Source organism: Panthera pardus, unplaced genomic scaffold (genome assembly GCF_024362965.1).
Source record: "Panthera pardus isolate Hobbes unplaced genomic scaffold, ASM2436296v1 HiC_scaffold_11, whole genome shotgun sequence".
NCBI classification, from domain to species: Eukaryota; Metazoa; Chordata; class Mammalia; order Carnivora; family Felidae; genus Panthera; species Panthera pardus.
Window position 1 is genome coordinate 34,700,213 of NW_026526666.1, and position 21,605 is coordinate 34,721,817.

The 21,605-nt window shown below is 35.6% G+C and overlaps 1 protein-coding gene across 5 annotated transcripts in view; it reads left to right on the forward strand.

Moving 5' to 3' along the window:
• COL24A1 (collagen type XXIV alpha 1 chain) overlaps nucleotides 1–21,605 on the forward strand; it is a 413,859-nt gene that overhangs the window by 357,482 nt on the left and 34,772 nt on the right. For all 5 annotated transcript variants that reach the window (XM_019414025.2, XM_019414026.2, XM_019414023.2 and 2 more), the window contains 6 exons: nucleotides 7,968–8,075; nucleotides 9,858–9,965; nucleotides 10,060–10,113; nucleotides 10,679–10,741; nucleotides 14,171–14,224; nucleotides 19,416–19,451. In XM_019414025.2, the coding sequence (XP_019269570.2) occupies nucleotides 7,968–8,075; nucleotides 9,858–9,965; nucleotides 10,060–10,113; nucleotides 10,679–10,741; nucleotides 14,171–14,224; nucleotides 19,416–19,451 (423 nt within the window). The remainder of the gene's footprint in view (nucleotides 1–7,967; nucleotides 8,076–9,857; nucleotides 9,966–10,059; nucleotides 10,114–10,678; nucleotides 10,742–14,170; nucleotides 14,225–19,415; nucleotides 19,452–21,605) is intronic.

Genomic DNA, 21,605 nt, shown 5'->3' on the forward strand with positions numbered 1-21,605 from the left:
CAAAACACAGTCTGTTTGGCTGCTTATTAGCAACAAAATGAAAGATTTGCTAAAGGATGTAATGTTCCTAGTTGAGTCTCCAATGACTCTCAATCCAATAAAGTTCATAGTCTTCTTGGAATGTTGATCCTTCATGATCTTGCCTGTGTTTACATTTCCAGTGTTATAGTCCACTTTTCTCCTCACGTTTGCTGTGCATTTCAGTCATAATGGCGGCTAACAATTATTAAACACTTAGCATGTGCGAGGCACTATTCAAGGTGCTGAATATGTATGAAGTTTTTTAATCCTCACAAAAAAACCATTAAGTAGGTAGAGCTATTATCTCCAGGTTACAGAATAGGAAGGTGAGACTCCAAGAGACTAAGTAACTTGCCTGAGGTCACACAGACAACAAATAATAGAGCCAGAATTCAAAATCAGGCAATGTAGATTCAGAGCCTACCTATGTCCTTAACCACTATACTGTGCCCCTTCAGATATGCTTAATTACTTAGATATTCCTCCAAATTCTGCATATTTTCCTACTTTAATGCCTTTGTACATGCAATTTTTGTCTTCTGCTTGGAAAGCTCTTCCATCTTTCTCTCTGACTTTAGGATGAATAATTTCTTGCTCTTTTAGGACTTAATTGAATGGTTGCCTCCTTCAGACACTCTTCTTTGGATTCTTCAGTCAGAGTTAAGCCTCCCTCCTCTGAACTTATGTATACTGTATACACTGCTTCCATCAGAGGATGGATCATATGGCTGCTGATTACATATCTTCACATCTTTCTGCCCCCAAAAGATTGCAAACTCCTGTAGAATAGGGATTGTGTTTTATTCATCTTTGCATCCCTAGCACTTAGCAGTGTCGGGCCTATAGAAGGAGCTCAGTAAATATTTGAAGAATGAATATTCTTTGCATAATAACCATGACTTCGGAGACCCGAATAAAGTTAGGGTGTGTCACCTACTTAATGTCTTAAGCATCATCTATACCACCAATACAAAAATACTTGACTCATATGGTTTTTCTGAGTATCAAATGAGACATTCTATGTGAATGTCTATTATTGAGCTATTATCATCTTTCCATAGTAATAGATATTCGTGGTTAAGCAAACATTCATTCATTCAAAAATATTTGTTTAGTGCTTAATATGAGCCAGGAGTTAGAGAATAGAGCAGTGAACAAGATGGACAAAGAATTGCCTTCGTGAAACATACATGAAACAGCAAGAAACTTCTGACACTTGACCATTTTAGACCTAAAAACAATTCATAATGCAATATGGATCAGCCCAGTAATTGAGTAGTAGTCCATACATAAACAAATCAGGCAATTCTAAATTGTGCTAAGTTCTATGAAAGAAATAAATAGGGTATTGAAATAGAACATGTGGGAAGTAGATTATAGATGGAGTAGACAGTGGAGGCCTCACTGAGGAAGTCATACTGGGGTATATTTATACTATATATCCCTTCAGAAAACTGAGCCAGGTATATACAGAATGAAGGAAGAACACGCTATGTGAAGGAATCAAAATGGAAAAACCTGCAGTCAGGAAAGAATCGGCATGTTCACAGGATTCTGAGGATCAAATAAAATAGTATGGGTATAGATTTGTTATTTTTGAAATAAAAGATGGACATTTATTTCTTCATAGTAGTGTGAGCCTAGACATGTCTAAGAGCCAAAGCATAAATGAAATAACTTCTTTCAGTCCTTGTTAGTCCTGTGATTATACGTTCTGAGCTGAGTAAAGGAGATTTCGTAAGATACATTAATTTTGCCCAATATTAGAGTGACATTTGCACTGTCCATTTTACAAGACTGACAAACCAGCAGTTGTTCTAATGGAAAAGTGTGAATAATTTCTGTGAGGTAATACAATGTTGAAATGCCTACATTCATTAAGGCTGAACAAGAGTTAGTTTTGTATACTCTTGAGAATAGACCTAAGTGAAGCTAACCTGACTTGTCTCAACTCTGCTCCAAGTTCCATAAGCTTTAATATGTTTAGAGATTCAAAACTAAAGTTATCTCCCAACTGTAGTATACAGCTCATTCATAAATCTTATTTCCAGCCTTTGGCCGCATTACTTATGACTGGCACTGAAGGAAAATGTTATGAATGCTACATTATTTAGATATAATGTAGCCTTGCATATAATCACCTAATAATTCCTATCCCATATTTTTTAAACAGCCAATTCTTTCCTAGGAGGGATATATTTAGTAAACCAAATAAAATGAGAAATTCTTACTTAAACAGAAGTGTTTTTAGTTGCTTGGAGTAAAGGAAGCAAAGCATTACTTTTATTAACTCGTTGATTTGCTGGCTTAAACAAAAAATGCAGTACTTATGTTGCCTAATAATGCAAAAAAATTCAGGGCATCATACTTATTTTTTTGTTCTATAGAAAGCAAATTAATTTTAATTGCTATTTTCTCACACAATAAATAACTACATAAACATAATGCTAGGAACACAAAGAATGCTTGGCTGTAGGGAAAGAAAAAAACTTTTTAGTAATTTTCAAGGTGCTACTTTAAAGGAAAACATCAACTAATCTGAAGTTTAGTGTCACTTTAAATTTATTATTCTTTTGTTGAGAAATCAATAAAATTAACATTAAAAATATTTATCTTTTCATTCAACATAGTTTTAAAGATGGCACCCCTTTGTTAATCTACTTTAAAATGTGGATTTCTATTGTTGCCTGTCTTTAGCAAATTTTATTTCTTTCTTACTTATTTCTTAATATAGTTGTTTCAATCCTAATGAGATTAAGACAACTAAATTAAGAGACCTAGGGACATTCTCTGTGATGTTTCACTGTTATATACAAACCAGTCATCACTGTTCCAAAATCTTCCTCTCTCTCTGTCCTTCTAATGTGTGCAGATAACTCCATTTTCCTTTCCAGATCTTTCCATTCAATTCCAGATTGAAGGCAAATGTATACGTAAACTACTCTTTCCTTTCCCCACAGGGAAGTCAAAGTAAAAGACACGGAATCCCTCTTCTTTTCTTAACTGACATCGATTAAATAAAACAATACAACCATATTACCATAACAGTTTCTGATACATAGAAGACAATAAGAAGTAACTCTTGTGGCTGATGTTATTGTTGTTGATTACTGACCCAAGTGCTTGTTTCTTTAGAATATCAAGGATTAAGCAGTCATTGGTTTCAGTCCAATCAAAATTGACACTTCCTCCAGAGTTTATTGGTTTCATCATCTGTGAACAAATTAATTGTGGTTTTGTTTACATTTTAAAATTCACTCAGAATGACTTACTCTTTGCTTATTGGTGTTAAATCATTTGGAAGACATTGGAAAGAATGCCTAGGCATAAGCATCTGTTTCTCTTGAAAGCAAAATTACTCATCCATCTTTGTGTTCATAATAAGAAATATTTGTTCTCTACTTGTATGAAACATTGTTTGGAACTTTGTACAGAACACTCTGCTACTATCCTCAAATTTCTCTCTAAGAAACCAACATGAACAGTAAATGACTTGGAACATAGTCATTGTGCTGTGCTAAATATGTGATAGCACTGCAAGTAAAGTTTCTAGTTTTCAGTTAACCCTACGGACTAGTTCTAGGGTCCTTTTTATTCTCAGCTAAAAATACCTATTGACTTCAGGAGCGTTCAGCAGTGTCTGAATGTCCATTGTCCATGCATTACCCAAAAGATACATTTTTTTTTTTTACTGTTAGCAAATAAAGGTCTTAAAAATTGCCTAAAATTACAAGTAAAGTGCTAATATTTCAGAATTTTGGAACGTTGAGGTATCCTCAAATTGTCTAGGGTAATCTGTCATATGATATCCTCTCCCTGTGGCATCTATTACTTCTATAATACATCCAAGGATAGGCTATTCACAGCTTTGCAAGACAATCCACTTAAAAAAAAAAATCCTTACATTTCACCTAGTTTAACACTGGACCTAAGTCTATATATTAACCTAAGTCTGTATGATTTTTTTTCCTTGCTTACATACCCTTCCTTCCATCTTTTGTATGACCTTTTAGAATCTGCTTTCTCTGCAGGCCATTGGTTTCTTTACATTTTTCACCTTTTTTTGTTTTTCGTGGGGAGGGCACTATTCATCAAAATTTGTTTTTGAGACTTGCCTTTTCTATAAAGTCTTATTTCTATTAGACGCCTGGCCATTGGTATGACACCTACGTCTTCACTAAACATTTTGAAATTTTATCTCAAGGTCTCAGGTGACTGACTGGATTTGCTTTCATTTGCATTAATGAGTTCTAAAATGGCATCAAGTCCCGGGGCACCTGGGTGGCTCAGTTAGTTGAGCGTCCGAGTTCGGCTCAGGTCATAATCTCACAGTTTGTGAGTTTGAGCCCCACATCAGGCTCTGTGCTGACAGCTCAGAGCCTGGGGCCTGCTTCGGATTCTGTGTCTCCCTGTCTTTGTTCTTCCCCTGCTCAACTGTCTCTCTCTCAAAAATAAATAAAGATTTAAAAAAATTTTTTTAAATGACACCAAGTCCTGAATCCAGGATTTGTGTGGCAGGGGGAAAGAAATAGGATAGATTACATGCATCCAGGGTCCTCAAATTCATGTGACAAGGGGAAGGAAATAGAGATAAGTGCACTTAGGTTAAGGTGCAAGCAATATGTAAGAACCATATAACCACCTGAAACTTAAGTCTACAATGTGGATCTCTCTCTCTCTCTCTCTCTCTCTCTCTCTCTGTGTGTGTGTGTGTGTGTGTGTGTGTGTGTGTGTACATGTTCTCTCTGCCCCACCTTCCTCTCTCTCTCCATCTCTCTTTCTGTCTCTTTGTCTCTACCTCCCCTCTCTCCCTCTCTTTTCTCACTTACTCCCCTTCTCTCCTTCTCTCTCTCTTCCCCTATTTTGTCTTCATAATGGTTGCTTACATATATCAAGAACCACTAATGTAGAGAAATGATGAGAGAGAAAATGGCTAATGTAGATTGGGACAAAAAAAGTTTAAAGATCAACCTAGGAATATGAACCTATACTCTGTAGGCATCTCTGTATATGTGTCCAGCTAGTACATGGCACGTAGTGATATAGAATACATTTACATTCATTACTATAGTGAGTTTTGTGATCATGAAGAAAATCTACATAGAAAAGGTAATTCTTTAACCATGTTGAATTATTCACTGTAAGTAAGAAAATAAAAAGATATGTGATGATATAATTTGGAGGAAATAACTTGGAGAAAAAAGGAAAAATACTTTAGTATTATATTCAAAATTGGCTTTATCTTTAAATCCTATTCTCCCAACCAGGCCTTCTACAGGAATACTCTCTTTAGCAAATCATCTTTCCTATTACATTTGTAACTTTAAGGGCAATATCTTTATCTTATGATCCAGTTCTACTCTACTTTATCAGTAATTCCTGTTTTGATCAGCACCAAAAGTAATTTCCCCTATTCAGAACCTCTCTAGAATTTGCTTTCTATCTCTCTTCTCATCTGGCAATTTTTAAAATATTTCTGTATTTATTATAACTGTTTATATAATTACATTTTATCCTTTTCACTTAATGTTAAGCTCCTTGAAAACAAAAACATATTTATATTTGTATTCCCCATATGGCTTCCCATGGTACCTTCCTTTCACATAGATGATATTCTATATCATCATCAATTTTTTGCTGAATGCATGAAAGAATGATTGCACAACCCAATTTAGTATCCCAGGAATCAACTGAGAAAGTAGTGGTCATCTAGAATAAAGGTCAACAAATGTTTTCTGTAAATATTGGTAACTATTTTAGGCTTTGCAAGGCAAGAGGCAAAATTAAGGGTTTTATTTAAGAACTTATGCAACAAAAGATAAAATAGATTTTCAGTAAGTTTTTCTTCATGCAATTCAAAATAAAATTTAGCACAACTTTTTGTTGGTAATACAATTCTAGTAATGAGAAAAAATGGAATTATTTGTGGGAGGGAGATAACATTTAGCTTATTACAGTTCCATATCATCAGAATTTTCTTTTTATTTGTTAATGCTGACCTATAATGAGATTTTGCATGTTTTACATACTTCATCTTTGAAAATTCTTTTCACACAGATAGGTACTACCAAAGTCACAAACATATGATTTTAACTGTGCCTATTCATTGCTTGGAAGGAATTTATAAAATTCTGTTAGAATCTTCTCTTGATATTTGCCTTCTATTATGTCATTACATTGCATATTATTCATATCCAATTGGACTTTAGGTGAAAACTTCTCAGCTGCACAGTTAAATGGATTTTGAAGTCCACAAATTTCTTGCCTCTACTGCTAAAAAATGCTACTGGCAGTAGTTGAGCTCAGAAAATCTACCCACTACAAATTTATATGGAAATGACGGTCTCACTTACTGTTTTAAATCTTTGCACCAATAGGAAATATATAAAAGTTGCTTCACATTACTTGTGATTTGAACATTAACTGTCATCAAAATAACTTTACCACACGGGGCGGCTGGCTGACTCAGCTGGTGAGAACATGTGACTCTTGATCTTTGAATTGTGAGTTTGAGCCCCATGTTGGGCATAGACATTACTTAAAAAGAAATGACTTTACCACAGTACATGCTTCACAAATAGGCATTTCCTTGCCTTGTAATTTTAGGTTGAATTCATTGATAAACATTATAGGGTCTGTAGCAAAATCTAATATCTGAAGTCACTCATTATTCAATAATAGAGGTTGAGGGTGGTTCTTCTCATTCAAAACAATTTCAATCTTGGTCTCAAAATAGCTCAGTAAAACTTTATCCCTGCCAAGCCATCAAATTGCCTTGTGATAGGGAAAATGAGGATATTCAGGTTCTATTTTCACACAAAAAAATCACAGAATGGATGAAGTTTGCAAGAGTCAGTGGAGTTCACTGTTGACACTACTTGTTCAACAATACATGCTAGATTCAAGTATTTTCCTCAGTGTAACTGATGGTGAATAATAAAATGAATATCCCTAGCTTTAAGTACTGTACATTTTCACAATTTTTGTAAATTTGTCCAGTAAATATTCTTCCAATGCTTTGCTATCAGTTTTATCACATTTTAGCCGATTCCATTTGAGGTTGTACTGATTTAGTGCTTTAATTTCTTTGAAAATTTCCTCACCTATAGTCAATTACAGACTGTTCATATACGTTAATTCTTTAGTCACTTTAACACAGCATTGACTCCCCAAATAAACAACTGAGTTGTAATGCTAACATCTGTCAGTTCATCAAGAGGCAAGGAAAACCATTCCAAAGCATTTACCTTGTTTTTAAATTGCTTATTGATGCTGCTCCAATGTCTTCAACATTTCAGGCCATTGTTCTTGCCAAAAGGCTAACTGAATCTTAAACAAGTTTACTTTGGGTACATGATTTAAGTCATGTCAGTAAGTGACTTTCCTTGCTGGGCTAACAAATGAACCACTCAGAAACTCTAAAAAAAAAGTTTTTAAACTTTTTAAATTTTAATTGCGATATGAGTGACATAGAGCTTATATTGGTTTTAGGTATACAACATAATGATTCAATATGTGTATATATTGAGAAAATGATCACCACAGTAAGTCTGGTTAATATCCATAGAATTTTTTTCTTAAGGAAATATTAATCAGTTATTAGAGTTGTCATGCACACCCAAATATAATACAGAAAGTTAGAATACAATGAACATACTTTACACCTAGGCTATTTAAGTCAGAAGGTACTGAGAGACTGTACTGCCTCAGTATTTTCATTTTAAATACCTCAGACCATTATATTAACTATAATTAGAGACTTTAGGTAGGTAAAACATGACTTAAATATTTCACTTATTTGGGAAAGAAGCCCAGGATAACTCTCAAACCTGACCAGTGTGTCAACAGTAGCCTTTCCGAACACCAACGCCTCCTACAGTTACAGAGCCTCTGGATAGAGTTTTAGGAAATACCCCCAATTTTAATTTCTTACCTATGTTATTTAGGGCACCAGAGGCAGCCCAGGAAGAGCAGGACCAGCTGGGTCTCCCGGTCCTCGAGGAGCCAAGGGGCCATCAGGCCTTCCAGGAAGCCCAGGGGTTCCAGGCCCAAAGGTACTTTAACATTTTCTTCTGATGGATGAGGAGCACTACTAACGTGCTTATTGTACCTGAGTTCATTGGCTGAATCACACAGTGGTAAGATTAATCATATTTTAAAAATTTGACCAATAATAACACATTAGGAAAAACAGTGTATGGCCTTGACATACTCATCTCCTGTGATAACCACAGTGCATGTAATTTGCCAGAACAACTCATTAACTCAGAACTGGCAATGCTTTGGGGCACTTGGGCAGCTCAGTCTGTTCAGCGTCTGTTTTCAGCTCAGGTCATGATCTCACAGTCTGCGAGTTCGAGCCCCACGTCAGGCTCTGTGCTGACAGCTCAGAGCCTGGAGCCTGCTTTGGATTCTGTGTCTCCCTCTCTGTCTGCCCTTCCCCTACTCACGCTCTGTCTCTCAAAAATATATAAACATTTTTTAAAAAATGCCCTTTGATTCGTTCTGTTTCTTCTTCCCCCTCTGTCATCTACCTTCTCCTCCAAAAAAAAAAAAGAGAAATCTTATTACTTCTGGATCCATACTTTCTTAGATACACTTTCTATTCCTCTGAGTCTGAACCTAACCAACCAATTTATAAATCTGATAAGAGTAGAGCTTATTTCATAGAGTCAAAGTGATCGTAATTAAATCCTGCATTGAATGGAATGTTGTCACATGTCAATAGGCTTTCCAAACAAAACCTGTTTCAGAGCTATCTCAGTGCAGAACTGACCCAGACAACAAAGAGATTAGTCTAGTGTCTAAAGTGATTTCATAAAAGCCTAGGATTGAGATGTTGTCACCGTCATCATATTACCTCTTAACTTTTCATAGTTCCACTTCTAAAGAATGTACAGATATTCTGATCCATATGGGTAAACTGGAAATGACTTATCCCTTTCCACTAAAATTCAAAGTAGTTGAACAAATGCTAAAACTAGGAAAAGAAATAAGATTCCTCTCTTTAATGTGTGAATCTGCAATAAAAAGGATCCATATTTGTCAAGTCCCAAAGCTATATCTTTGTCTTCAGACAGTGAAAGATAATTTGCTAATCTTAAAGAATCTTTGATCAAAGTCTACCAAGCTTCATTTTTCATTAACTTATCTGCAAACTCTACCTGATTCTTATTTTAGACATGGTGTGAAAGATATTTCAACTTTCACTTGAAAAACAAAATAAAAGTAAATTTAGAAAAGACTTAACCTTTGCAAATAAAATAATGGCGATTAAGTATATCATTAAGTGGAATTTTAGAGGAGATAAAGGGAATTTATATCAAAGGAACCTTGAGAAACAGGTAATAGAAATTTCTTAATGACAGGATTGAAAAGACAACCATGACAAAAACCAGGGTTCACACTTCAGGAGAATCTGCTTTTTTTCTTGTATAAGCTGAATCATCTCTGTATGGTGAGAAGAACACAGCAAAATAACACCAACTCAAATACAGTGCACATTCCGTCATATGTAATATACAACCCACACACACACCACACATTCACCATTCTCTCGTTAGCCCCACTGCCTTCTTTCTAGCTTTTAGGTACCCCCTTCCCTCTTCTTTCCACACTTATGGCCATAATCCTTGGAATTTTCTTTCTCCACTGCTACACGTATTGTTCATTATAATCAAATATTACTTATGTGGAAAATATCAGTAGGAAGAATGACCATGCAGAATTTGATCTCCTGAGTGTCCTGTACTATACCTAAAGATTGACTTGTATTTGGGTTTCAATTATGTTGGTAGATTCTAAAGTCAAGATCACCTTTCTTTTTTTGTCCATAGGGCGAACAAGGACTACCCGGACAACCTGGAATTCAAGGTAAAAGAGGCCACGGAGGAGCACAAGGTGATCAAGGACCACGTGGAGAGCCTGGCCTTAAAGGGCAGCCTGTATGTGCCAACTCAGAAATTCACTAAGTATTATTTTTCTCCAGATCAGGCCACCGTTGCACAATAATGATGATCATATCTATTCATATTGCAGGGAGAACATGGTGTCCAAGGTTTGACAGGTTTCCAAGGATTCCCAGGCCCCAGGGTACGTTTACATGTTTTCTGCTATTCATCAGAAAGATGTTGAAATACCAGTGTTTAGTCTCTGACTTGAGTTTTTGTATATTTTAATCTGTAAAATTTCAGTTGGTAGAGTTATATGTTTGAATTTTAAATATGTTAATTTAAAATTTATGTAGCTATAGATTTCCCTACCAATTTTATTGAATAATTTGCTTTTGTCTCCCTCACATTCCATTTTCCCAAACATTTTATTGTGAAAGTTTTCACACATACAGCAAAGTTGAAAGAATGGGTGAAAACCCGTATACCTATTACCTAGATTCTACCATAGCTTTTTACTCCACTTGCTTAATCATGTATCTATCTGTCCCTCTCTCCCTCTCTCAATTCAGTTTGGTGTACTTCAAAGTAAATTGCACACTTTAGTACAGTTCCTCCAAAAAACTCAGCATGCACATCATTAACTATCCATTTACATTCCATATTTTCAGAGCCAACTCTTAATAAATTGTTACAAGATTATTTCACTCATAAAATGTCCATATAGAATTAAAGATTTTGACTTTTTATTTTTATTATATTTTTAGGGTCCTGAGGGAGATGCTGGCATCATTGGAATATCAGGTCCTAAAGGTCCTGTTGGACAGAGAGTAAGTATAAAGTCATTGTACTTGCCCAGAAATTGTGTTTCTTTGCTAATTGCAGGAATCAGCATTAAGAACTCTGATAATAATTGATATACTCCAAATTAATAACTTAATAAAATGATTTTTAAGATAGAAACCCATTAGATCACATGCAAGGGTTCTCAGCCTTTTTCAGTTCACATACTAATTTGAGCAAAAGATCCCATAGACCAACCATATTCCTAGCTCTTACTTACAGTACATATCAGAATTAATGTTGACACAGGATAATGTATTTATTAACTTACACTCAGAACAAAAAATAAAGGGTTTCATGTTATCAGCATTAATATAACCAGAGACCAGAGACCACACCCATGCACCACGTGGAGGAGGCTTGCCTATGGCCAGAGCTCCTCACCCCACACTTTGAAACATATTTCCCAATACCAATGTTTCCCCAGCTCAGGGGTGGGTATCCCTAGAGAGTGATGAGGAACTGCTTAAAGAGTTGCGAAGATTGGGGTCTGAAGAATTCCAATTAGCTGGTCGGTGCCTGGAATTGCAAATTATAGCAAATATAAATAGGGATAGATAAGCCATCAGCAGTTTTTGTTGGTGTGTTTTTTGCTTTTTGGTTTTGTTTCTGTTTCTACTAACCAGTCTCCTAATTGATGAGATGATGTATAAAACTGAAAAGAAAACAAGCTATAAAACATCCAGCCGTGGTTTGCCTGCAGCAGTGGCACCCCCTAGGCTAACTGCAGCTGCTAGGGCGAGGGTGAAGAGAGCAGAGAGAGGCAGGAGAGTGGCCCAGAAGTAGGAGAAAGGAGTCATGAAAAACCTCACAGCTGAAAACCACTGTCTTACACAAAATATTAAATGAAAAGTCAAATTTTTGAAATCCTGCACCCTTTCCCCAACTCTTAGCATAAATTCTTTTCGGTAATACAAAGGTCAGTGTTGTCATGGGACGTGGTTATTTAAAGACCCTCCTCAGCATTTCTTCAGGTGCAAATTTATTAATTATTTTTATGATTTCTGAAGAACTGTGGAAAGTTAGGGCTTTTATATAAAGCCCTATTCTTGATTATCCACAGGTGAGTTATATGTGGACAGGCTTCTCTACAATAAATATTGCTTTGAAGTTCTTATATATGTTAAGTTCTCTACTAATTAAATCCATTCATTCTAGTTTTATTAAGTTCTCAATCAATTAATCCTTTCTTGCTACTCAAAGAGAAGTTGGCTTCCTGCCTAGCATCTGTTCTAAGCAGAATCTTACAAAGTGCTGGGTCTCTGTCGGCCAGGGTCTGAGCCTATACTGCTTTGCAGCTCCAGAAATTGTATCAGTTCACCAATGGTAAAGTTCTGATAACTGCTTACAAATACTAATGCATAAATGCAGCTATCTCTTATTAAGTCATTATAGATACAAGTGAAAGTCATGATAGGTTAATGTTTTGTAAGAAACTATTATGTACCAGTGCTCAGTGTGTTACCCTTATATCATTTAATCCTCATAAAAACACTGCAAGAGATGCTATTATCCCCATTTTTCAAGTGGGCAAACGAAGTCTCTGAAAGGTAACTTGCTCAAGGCCATGGGTGGCAAGTAGAAGAAACAAAATTTTAATCCACAGCTGAATGACCAAATAATATGTTACAAAGTTGCTTGCTAGTTGCATAATTAGAATATAGAATGGATATTAAGTGGCTAGTTCTTGCTCAATAATCAATAAATACTTGATGATTAAATAAATTAAATTAATTGAAGTAGGAAATCTGGATTAATTGTCCTCCATTTCAAAGATTATTTATGTAGTTAACTGGCAACAACCATTAAAATCATAACACCTCATCTTTTGGACACATTTAAATAAACATAGACAATTTTTTTGCTGTCTTGATCTTTGTTTTCTAGAGTTCATGAATACCTCTCCATTCTTTTAACAAATCATTCTAAATAGTTCGATCACAGTCAAGTTCATTATGTTAAAGCTTTGTTGACTTTTTTTCAGTGATAAACCAGTCTAGGGCTTATATTTGATTAGGTTAGGAAATCAACTCTCTTTATTTGACTGTGGATCTTTGAGATTTAGGTACCATATTTACAAATTATCACTTAAAGTCAATCTTTGTGTTTAAAAGTGATTCTATTAGATTTACTTTTATAGCACCAGCTAATTTCTCTCATTCTAGGCTCATTCTAGTCCATCTATTGATAGACTCCATGACATAATGATCTCAACTGATAGTATTTTCTGCACCTTAGCAGGAGTTGGACAGAGAAATCCTATTAGATATCTACATTTAAGTGTTCAGGTTAAGTGTGAGCCAGAAAGACTGAAAGTTGCTGCCAGTGGAACTGGGCATGGAGTTTGAGGGAAAATAACTAAAACAGGTGTTTTGTATTCATAAAGAAGCAGTAAGTCAGACAAAGAAAGGAAAATACAGTATGATCTTATTTATATATGGAATCTAAAAAATAAAACAAACCAACAGAACAAAGCTGAAACAGACATGTAGACATATGGAAACAAACTGTTGGGTACCAGAGGAGAGGAGGAGTTGGGAGGCAGGCAAAATAGGTGAGGGGAATTAAGAGTTACAGACTTCCAGTTATAAAATAAGTAAGTCATGGGGATGTAATGTACAGAATAGGAAATATAGTCAGTAATTACAGTAGCCTCTGTCTGGTAACAGGTGGTAACTAGACTTATTGTAGGGATCATTTTATAATGTATAAAAACATTGAATCACTGTGATGTACATCTGAAACTAATAGAACATTGGATGTGAGTTATACTTCAGTTGAAAAAAAAGATATGTTCCATATTTAGTTTGGGAGGAGTTCACCAGATTGGGCTTATTCAAGGTGATCTTCATAATCAATAACAGCTTACGGTTTCAAAATCATTTTTCTCATTTAATTCTAATAATGGCCCTATGAAGTATGCAACCTTATGTAACAGATGGAGAAACTGAGGTTGGTCACCTGTGATGCTCTGTGTTTCGTTCCCATACTTTCTCTCAGTTCCATGCTGCATGTCCCTTAGACATCTCCTTCAACATCTGTAAAGAAAGTTATTCAAAATTTTTGTTTATCATTCTATATAGTCTTCTTTATGTAAAGTAATTGCATTTGTTATTAAATGACCCACATGTAAAATGGCATCATTGAAGTTATATCACTACATGAAAATTATAAGTCTGATTTATGTTTGTTAGAAATTATACAGATGTAATTCTCCTGATAGGAATCTATAATGTACAGAATTGTGTCACATGCTGCAAATCAAAAGTACTATGATTTCTCCTGATTTTATGATATTTTTTTAAAAAATTGAATGATGCAGATATGGACTGTTTTACCACTGCACAAGAAATTTTCTAGAATTTTTCTCCATTATACCGGCAGTGAAACTGACTGATGTTCTTTTACCCCAACAGGGAAACACTGGCCCCTTTGGCAAAGAAGGTATAATAGGCCCAACAGGTAGAACTGTAAGTTTGTTACAATATAGGTCTTCCTTTTCTTTTTCGTATTCTTATTTTTTCCTCTTTAATCCTATTTCTGGAGTAATTCAAAAAGGATCACGCTGAGTGTTTGAGAAGCCAAGGGCAAAAACAGATGTTATGTTTTCATCTGGAAGGTGATTACTGAGAACTTAGAGATTATATGTGTAATGAGGAAGGTGTATATAGTGAGGTAGACCCTTAAAACTGTGGAGTAGAGAAAGGAAAATAGAACAAGGGAGGTGGGTTGAGCATTATTAGCATAGAGGTGATCACTAACGCACGAAAAAGAATCCATGTTCTGAGGGAGAAAGTATAGCAAAAGGCAGCCAAGATTTGAGTATTTGGAAGTGTCCACTATAAAGTAAAGAGATAGTTGGTGGGAAAAACAGGAAAAAAAAAAAACAGGAAAAATCAGGAAAAACAGAAAAGCACAAGGTTCAGATAGATGAGTTTCAAGAAGCGAGTAGTTAACAGTGATCTTTAAGAAAATAAATTACAGTAGAAGATAAAGTACATACTTCAGTGAGGAAGGAACATTTAATAACTTTTGTCAAATTCTTAAAGAATTTAAACATTTAATAACTTTTCTCAAATTGTTACAGAAAACGTTTGAAGTAGGTATTATTTGCATTTAAGACATAGGGAAACAGATTAGGTTCATGGAGGTTCGCCTAATTATTCAAGGTGGTACAGCTAGTGAATGACATAGGTGTTGTTTCTTCCTTCAAGAACAGTGCTTTTCTCCTCCTTTCAAGGTGCATCTGGAGAGGACTGAGGTAATTAGTAGATACCAGTGCCTTTATAAATTTGACAAATAAAACAATGGTTGGTGAAGTCATGGGAGAGTTTTACAATACCAACAGTAGTGTAAAAATACAAAAGAAAGAACCCAGTAGATAGGGGCAAATTGAGACTTGGGGGGGAAAGGTGTATTCCCTGCAGGGAACCAATATTTTGAACGATTTCAAAGTGTTATGTAGAGAGACATAGAGTTTTAATATATAAAATGGAATGTTTCAGGTATTAAGTCCAACTATTCTCTTTGATAAATTAGGGAAGAATTTCCCACCAAAGTTGCTGAATTTTTGATTTTACAAATATGAAATGTATAAGTCAACACTTCTCTAGATTTTCAGCATTTACTACTCAGAGCTATATAGTCTACGTGGGAGATTTTAAGTGGGAGAATTCTCATATTTTGGTGGGTGGTTCTTCAATAAGCTAAGGAACACATACTGTTCTGATTACTCAATGATTGTTCTGTTCTGTCAAAAATGTGAAATATCAATTGGTCAAGGAAACCATGATAAAGAAATGGCTCAATTAAAATACCTCACTGTGTTTTGTTTACAGATAGTTCTTAAAGCCCTTGTAATATTCAGCATGCGTGTCAAATTTTTTCCATATTCTATTTTTTCCATTCTAAGAAGAAACTTCTAAGAAAAGTTCACTATGAAAGAATAAGCACTTGAGAGTGGCCAAAACTTTGTGGAAAAAAAAAATAGTGGTGGGGGATGGAAGACTTGCTTTTGCAAATAAGGAAACATTACTTCAAAATCATTGTAAATGAAACTATAGGGTATTACAAAGGAATAAACAAATAGATGAGTTTAACAGGCTAGAACCCGAAATTAGATCTTGGAATATATAGGAATCTAATTATAACAAATGGTATATCAGGATGATTTGGGCTGTAAGTTAATAGGAACCCTGAATCAAACTGGCTCTAATAATAAGGAAATTTGTATCACATTAATGGGAAGCCCAGAGGTAGGAAGGGCTTTGGATTTGGCTTACTTAGTGATTTTGTTATGTTGTCCAACACCAGGTTCTTTCTACGTCTCTGCTCTATCATCCTGAATGTGATCTTCATAATTGGGCTTATAGAAAGATGACTACAATTTCTCAGCAATTACATCCAGATATAATTATCCAAAGTGAAAACTGATCTATAGCCCTATCTTGGGAAAAATTAAGTTTTTTCTGGAAGCCTTCCACTGCATTTTTCCTCATGTCCATTGATCAGCTACGTGTCCATTCCTATACCGGTGACAGGAAAGGGAGATGGAATTACTTTAAGTCACAGCATTATTATAAGGAATTAGAACCCTATTTCACCCAACTTTTTTTTTTTTATCTTTTTTAAAAAGACTTTAAAGTATAAAAAACAAATCTAGAAAGCTGAAGTATAGCTTAAGGGTTGAGGAGACCTTTATTTATTTATTTATTTGTTTGTTTGTTTTTAATGTTTTTTAAATTTACTTTTGAGAGAGAGAGATAGAGCATGAGCAGAGGAGAGGCAGAGAAAGAGGCAGGCAGAGGATCCAAAGCAGGCTCTGTACTGACAGCAGTGAGCCCTCTGTGGGGCTCAAACTCACATACTGTGGGACTGTGACCTAAGCCAAAGTTGTATGCTCAACCAACTGAGCCATCCAGGTGCCCCTGAGGAGACCCTTTGTATAAGAAAGGAAATCTGAAAACCACAAAAGAACAGAATATGTATTTGAATACTTGAAAATTTTAAATTTTGTATGGAAAAAGTTTCCGTAAACAAAATTAATATAAGTTGGGCAAAAATAATTGCAAAAGCATACGAGTTGATGTATAAAGAGCTCTTACAACTTAGTATGAGAAAGATAGAAACTCAATAAAAAATTGAAGAACAAATCCAAAGGGTCAATAATTATTTGGAAGGATGCTTTCCTAACTTACAGTCACATAAATGCAAATTAAAGTAATAATGAGATATTACATCTAACCTCTCAGAAGGGGATTAGGGAGAACAGTACTCATCATCAGTAGAAATGTGAATTATAGCCTTCATGGAAGGATATTTGTTAAAATATAAGTACATATACCCTCTGACCAATCAGTTCCACTTTGAGAAATTTGTGCCATAGAAATTAAGTACTCATAAATTATAGAAAGTTTTTTTCACAGTACTGGCTATATTAGGAAAAAAAGTTTGAAATCACATGAATGTTCATCTGTAGAGGAATGGTTGAGTAAATAGTGGTCTAGCCATTTCATAGAATATTATGCAACTATTGAAAACAACTAGTTATATCTAGTTCAGTGGACTTGTGGTTGTTCATGCTGTATTGTTAAGTGTGAAAAATCTGATTCACAGAAGAGTATACAATATGAGATCAGTTTTATAAAATATTACCAATCACCCCATACATACATTAATATATTTGTCAGTATTTCATCAAAAAAAAAAGGTATGGAAAGATATGTACCTACTTGTTAATACTGGGCTGGAGGTGAGGGAGGGTATTAAAAACAAGTTCTATAGAGATATCTTAAAAATTAGTTCTTGTGGGGGGTGCGCCTCGGTGGGTCAGTCAGTTGAGCATTTGACTTTAGCTCAGGTCATGATCTCATGGTTTATGAGTTTGAGCCCCGTATTGGGCTCTCTGCTGTCATCTCAGAGCCTGGAGTCTGCTTCAGATTCTGTGTCTCCCTCTCTCTCTGCCCCTCCCCTGCTAGCACTCTGTTGCTCCCTGTCTCTCAAAAATAAAATGTTAAAAAAATTAGTTTTGGGGGGCACCTGCGTGGGTTAGTCGATTAAGCGTCTGGCTTTGGTTCTGATCATGATCTCACAGGCTTGATGAATTCAAGCTCTGTATCAGGCTCTCTGCTGTCAGCACAGAGCCCACTTCTGATCCTCTGTCTCCCTCTCTCTCTGCCCCTCCCCCACTCGCATACGTGCTCGCCCTCTCTCAAAGAAACATTAAAAAAAATTTTTTAGTTAGTGTTTGGAAGTTACTAATTTTGAAGAGTGAATAACAGGGGCACCTGGGTGCCTCAGTTGGTCGAGCACCCAACTTCAGTTCAGGTCATGATCTCAGAGTCTGTGAGTTCAAGCCCCGCATCAGGACCTGGAGCCTGCTTCGGATTCTTTGTCTCCCTTTCTCTCTGCCCCTCCTCTGCTCATGCTCTGTCTCTCTCTGTCTCAAAAATAAATAAAAACATTAAAAAAAAATGAGTGAGTAACAAGATAGGAAACACACAGAAAAGTAATATAAATGGTGAAATAATGAGATAGTATTTTTAGCCTGCAAGATTAACAAAGAATTATAGTACATGGCATGTGTGGAGACATACAGACTCCCATATTTTGCAGGTGTGTGTGCAATTACAAACACACTTTCTGGAGGACAACTTTTATGGAGTACAAGGATATTTATCACAGGGTTATCATGACAAAAATTAGAAATAATCTAGTAGAAAATTCAATAAATATATTATCATTTATTAAATACCAAGTAAGCATTATAATTATCTAGAGAAATGTGGATTGATATGGAAGACATCATAACATATTGTGAAAGTGTAAATTCAGGTTTTTGAAAAGATGAAGAGTATTATCTTTTTCAAAATAAAAAAATACATAAATAATTTCCACAAGGATGAAAACAAAAATATTAACAGGAATTTCTAAAACAGTAGGTTCATCTAACAGCAGACTACACTTTCTTGTCAAGTGTACATGGAAAATCACCAAAATAGACTATAGTTTGAGTCATAAAAAATTTTGTACTAAACTTAAGAGAACTGAAGTCATACAAGATATGTTTTCTGGCCATAATGGAATTAAAGTAAATATCAGTAAATTGGAAAGATAATAAGAAAATCTACAAACACTTGAAAATTAAACCCCACACTTCTAAATAATCCATGGATCCAAGTGGATATCTCAAAGAGAGTTAGAAATATTCTGAACTGGATGAAAATGTATACAACATATCAAAATTTGTGGGATGTACAGAAGGAGGAATAGAAAGAGAAGATGAAAAAAAAAGGCACCATCCTAGAAACAAGGTTTTCACAGGCTAGGGAAGACAAAGATTAGAAGAATTTAATCTGGTAACTTCCCTTCTACGTGGGTTGGTATTTGATTGTCAGATCAGCTGTTTTGATTTAAGTGCCTGTTATCCCTGTCTTACTCCGTGGATAGTATGATAAATCAATAAACTGTTTTTGTTTTTGATTTTGTTTTGCTTTGCTTTATTCAGAAAAAGGAAACTAGAATTTATATAAATTTACTCAATATGTCTTGCTGGATAGAAAAAACAAAAACATAAGTTATCATGTTTCTGTGTATAGCCTCAACTACATTTGATAAATAACAATCAATAGCACGAAACTAACATTTCCTGTTTTCTTGTAGGGACCCAGAGGTGAAAAAGGCTTTAGAGGTGAAACTGTAAGTTTAAATTTATGGTTATATTATCACTTGTCACTAGGCTATATAAGTTCCATGAAAGCAAGGACCTTGTTTTATTATATTATGATGATGATGATGATGATGATGATGATGATGATGTCTCTGATACTTGTGAAATAAAAATAAAATTACAGTTTTTCGGAAGTAGAACTAATCTAGATAGTACAGTACAGTGAAACCTGATAACCCCTAAACATATTTAAGAACCTGCTGATCAAATTCTTCCCAGATCACTGTGTGAAATGGCATATTTGCCTTGTCAGGCATCAGGCATTTGCCTTGTGAGCCTTCTTCACCAGTGCTGGAATAAGAGGACTGCCACATCGCCTCAAGGATATACCCACTGTGTTCACTCAGTGCTAAAGAGGTGCAAAGCAGAAGCATATCAATTGTTGTATATTTCAGCCAATTGGAAACAATTGTGAGAGGATGGGCAAAAGGTACACGTAGCACTTTCCAGCACTAAGTGGCTTACACTGGCACTATTTCCTACTTTTCTGGGATGCCAATGCTTCCAGGTTAAAGAAGGTATTTTGTCAAGAAGCCACTTTCCCAGCAGAGATCCTGCTGAACTTAACTAAAGCAGCAGCCATAAACAGAGAGCAGGCACAGAGTAATATGAGGGGGATTAAAACCAAGTGCAGAAGGCAAATAAGAATAAATTTAAAGGTTGCAGAAAAGTCTTGGCTTAAAAGATAATGAAATTGCATTGACAGCTGACATTGCTTGTCACCATAAGGTGTGCTTGGGGGCTCAGAATAAGTAAGTTGCAGTTATATTAATTAGCTGAGAAAGGAAATGTATATGGTTTCAGAGAGGCTAAGAACCCACAGAGGGCTTCAAAATAGATGTTTTTCTTTTTCTTTTTTTTAAGATACTATCTTTAAGTAAACTCTACACCCGACTAGGGACTTGAACTCACAACCCCAAGATCAAGAGTTGCATGCTTGCTACAGCCAAAAGCAAGGATATCTGTACACAGTGAAGTCATATTTCCCAGGAGGAGTGGAAAGGGGAAAGGAAAAGTAGAGAGGCTTGGAATTAGTTCATTTTCTAGACTTGTCTGTCTCCAACTGTCTTCCTGACCAGTTCTCTCCAAGTACTGTGGCTGGAACGTCAGCTTTTGTCAGAGTTAGGAAACCTCAAGTACTTCTGACAATTTCACAGGCATTTCACGTGAAAGAAAATTCAGTGGCTCTGATGGCTTGCAAATTCAGCAGATTATGCCTGAAATTTTAGGTTGCACTGATGGACATATGGCACCCAGAATAAAGCAGGTGGTAACACCAGTCAGGCCATCCCCAAAGGGGAACATGGACAAAATTAAAGCATATTCAGAGAAAGGCTGTCTCAGATCAGTGGTGTATCGAGGAGCCATGTCCTAGAAAAACCAGTTGAAAGAGCTGGGATGTTTAACCCTTACCAGACTCTGCAACCTTATCATCCCTTTCCTTGTTCTCATTGCTCTCTCTTTGCTTCCTGGGTTTTGCACCTGCTTTTTCTTGCCCATGTTTTTTATCCCTGTAGTTCCTATTTATGAGGTTGTAATTAATTTAAGTTAATTTAAGTTAAGTGACATTTTATCCTCAACCCAACTGCCACCTGTGGACATAAGAACTAGTAGCCAGGACCTCGTACAATGCCTGGCAAGTGTTCCCCAGTCTTTTCTTAAATGTCCTCTTATCAAAGAGGCTTTTTCTGCCTAGCCTATGTAAAATAGCAATGTGCCCATCTGCCTCAATTCCCTGTCTTTTCTAAACCTGTTTCTTTACCTGTTTTTTGCTTATTATATCTCTCCTCACTAGAATATAGGCTCCATGACACAGGTATTTTACCTGTTGTTGGTTTTAAAGCTGTGTCTGCAACACCTAAGATAGTGCCTGTGTTGTATAGTTGGTGCTAAATAAATATTTAGTAAATTACTGGTGAATAAATTAGAAAATATTTGAGGTGTTGGAACATGATAGCTGTCTTTAAATATTTGAAAGGAAGAATACGTATAATATGAGTAACTCTAGAGAATAAATTTTAAATTATTTACTTATTGAATTGAATTTTCAATTTCTGTGCTTAGCTCCCTCACAGACAGTGAGCTCCGTGAGACCAGGAAGTATGTTTGACTTGCCCTAATTC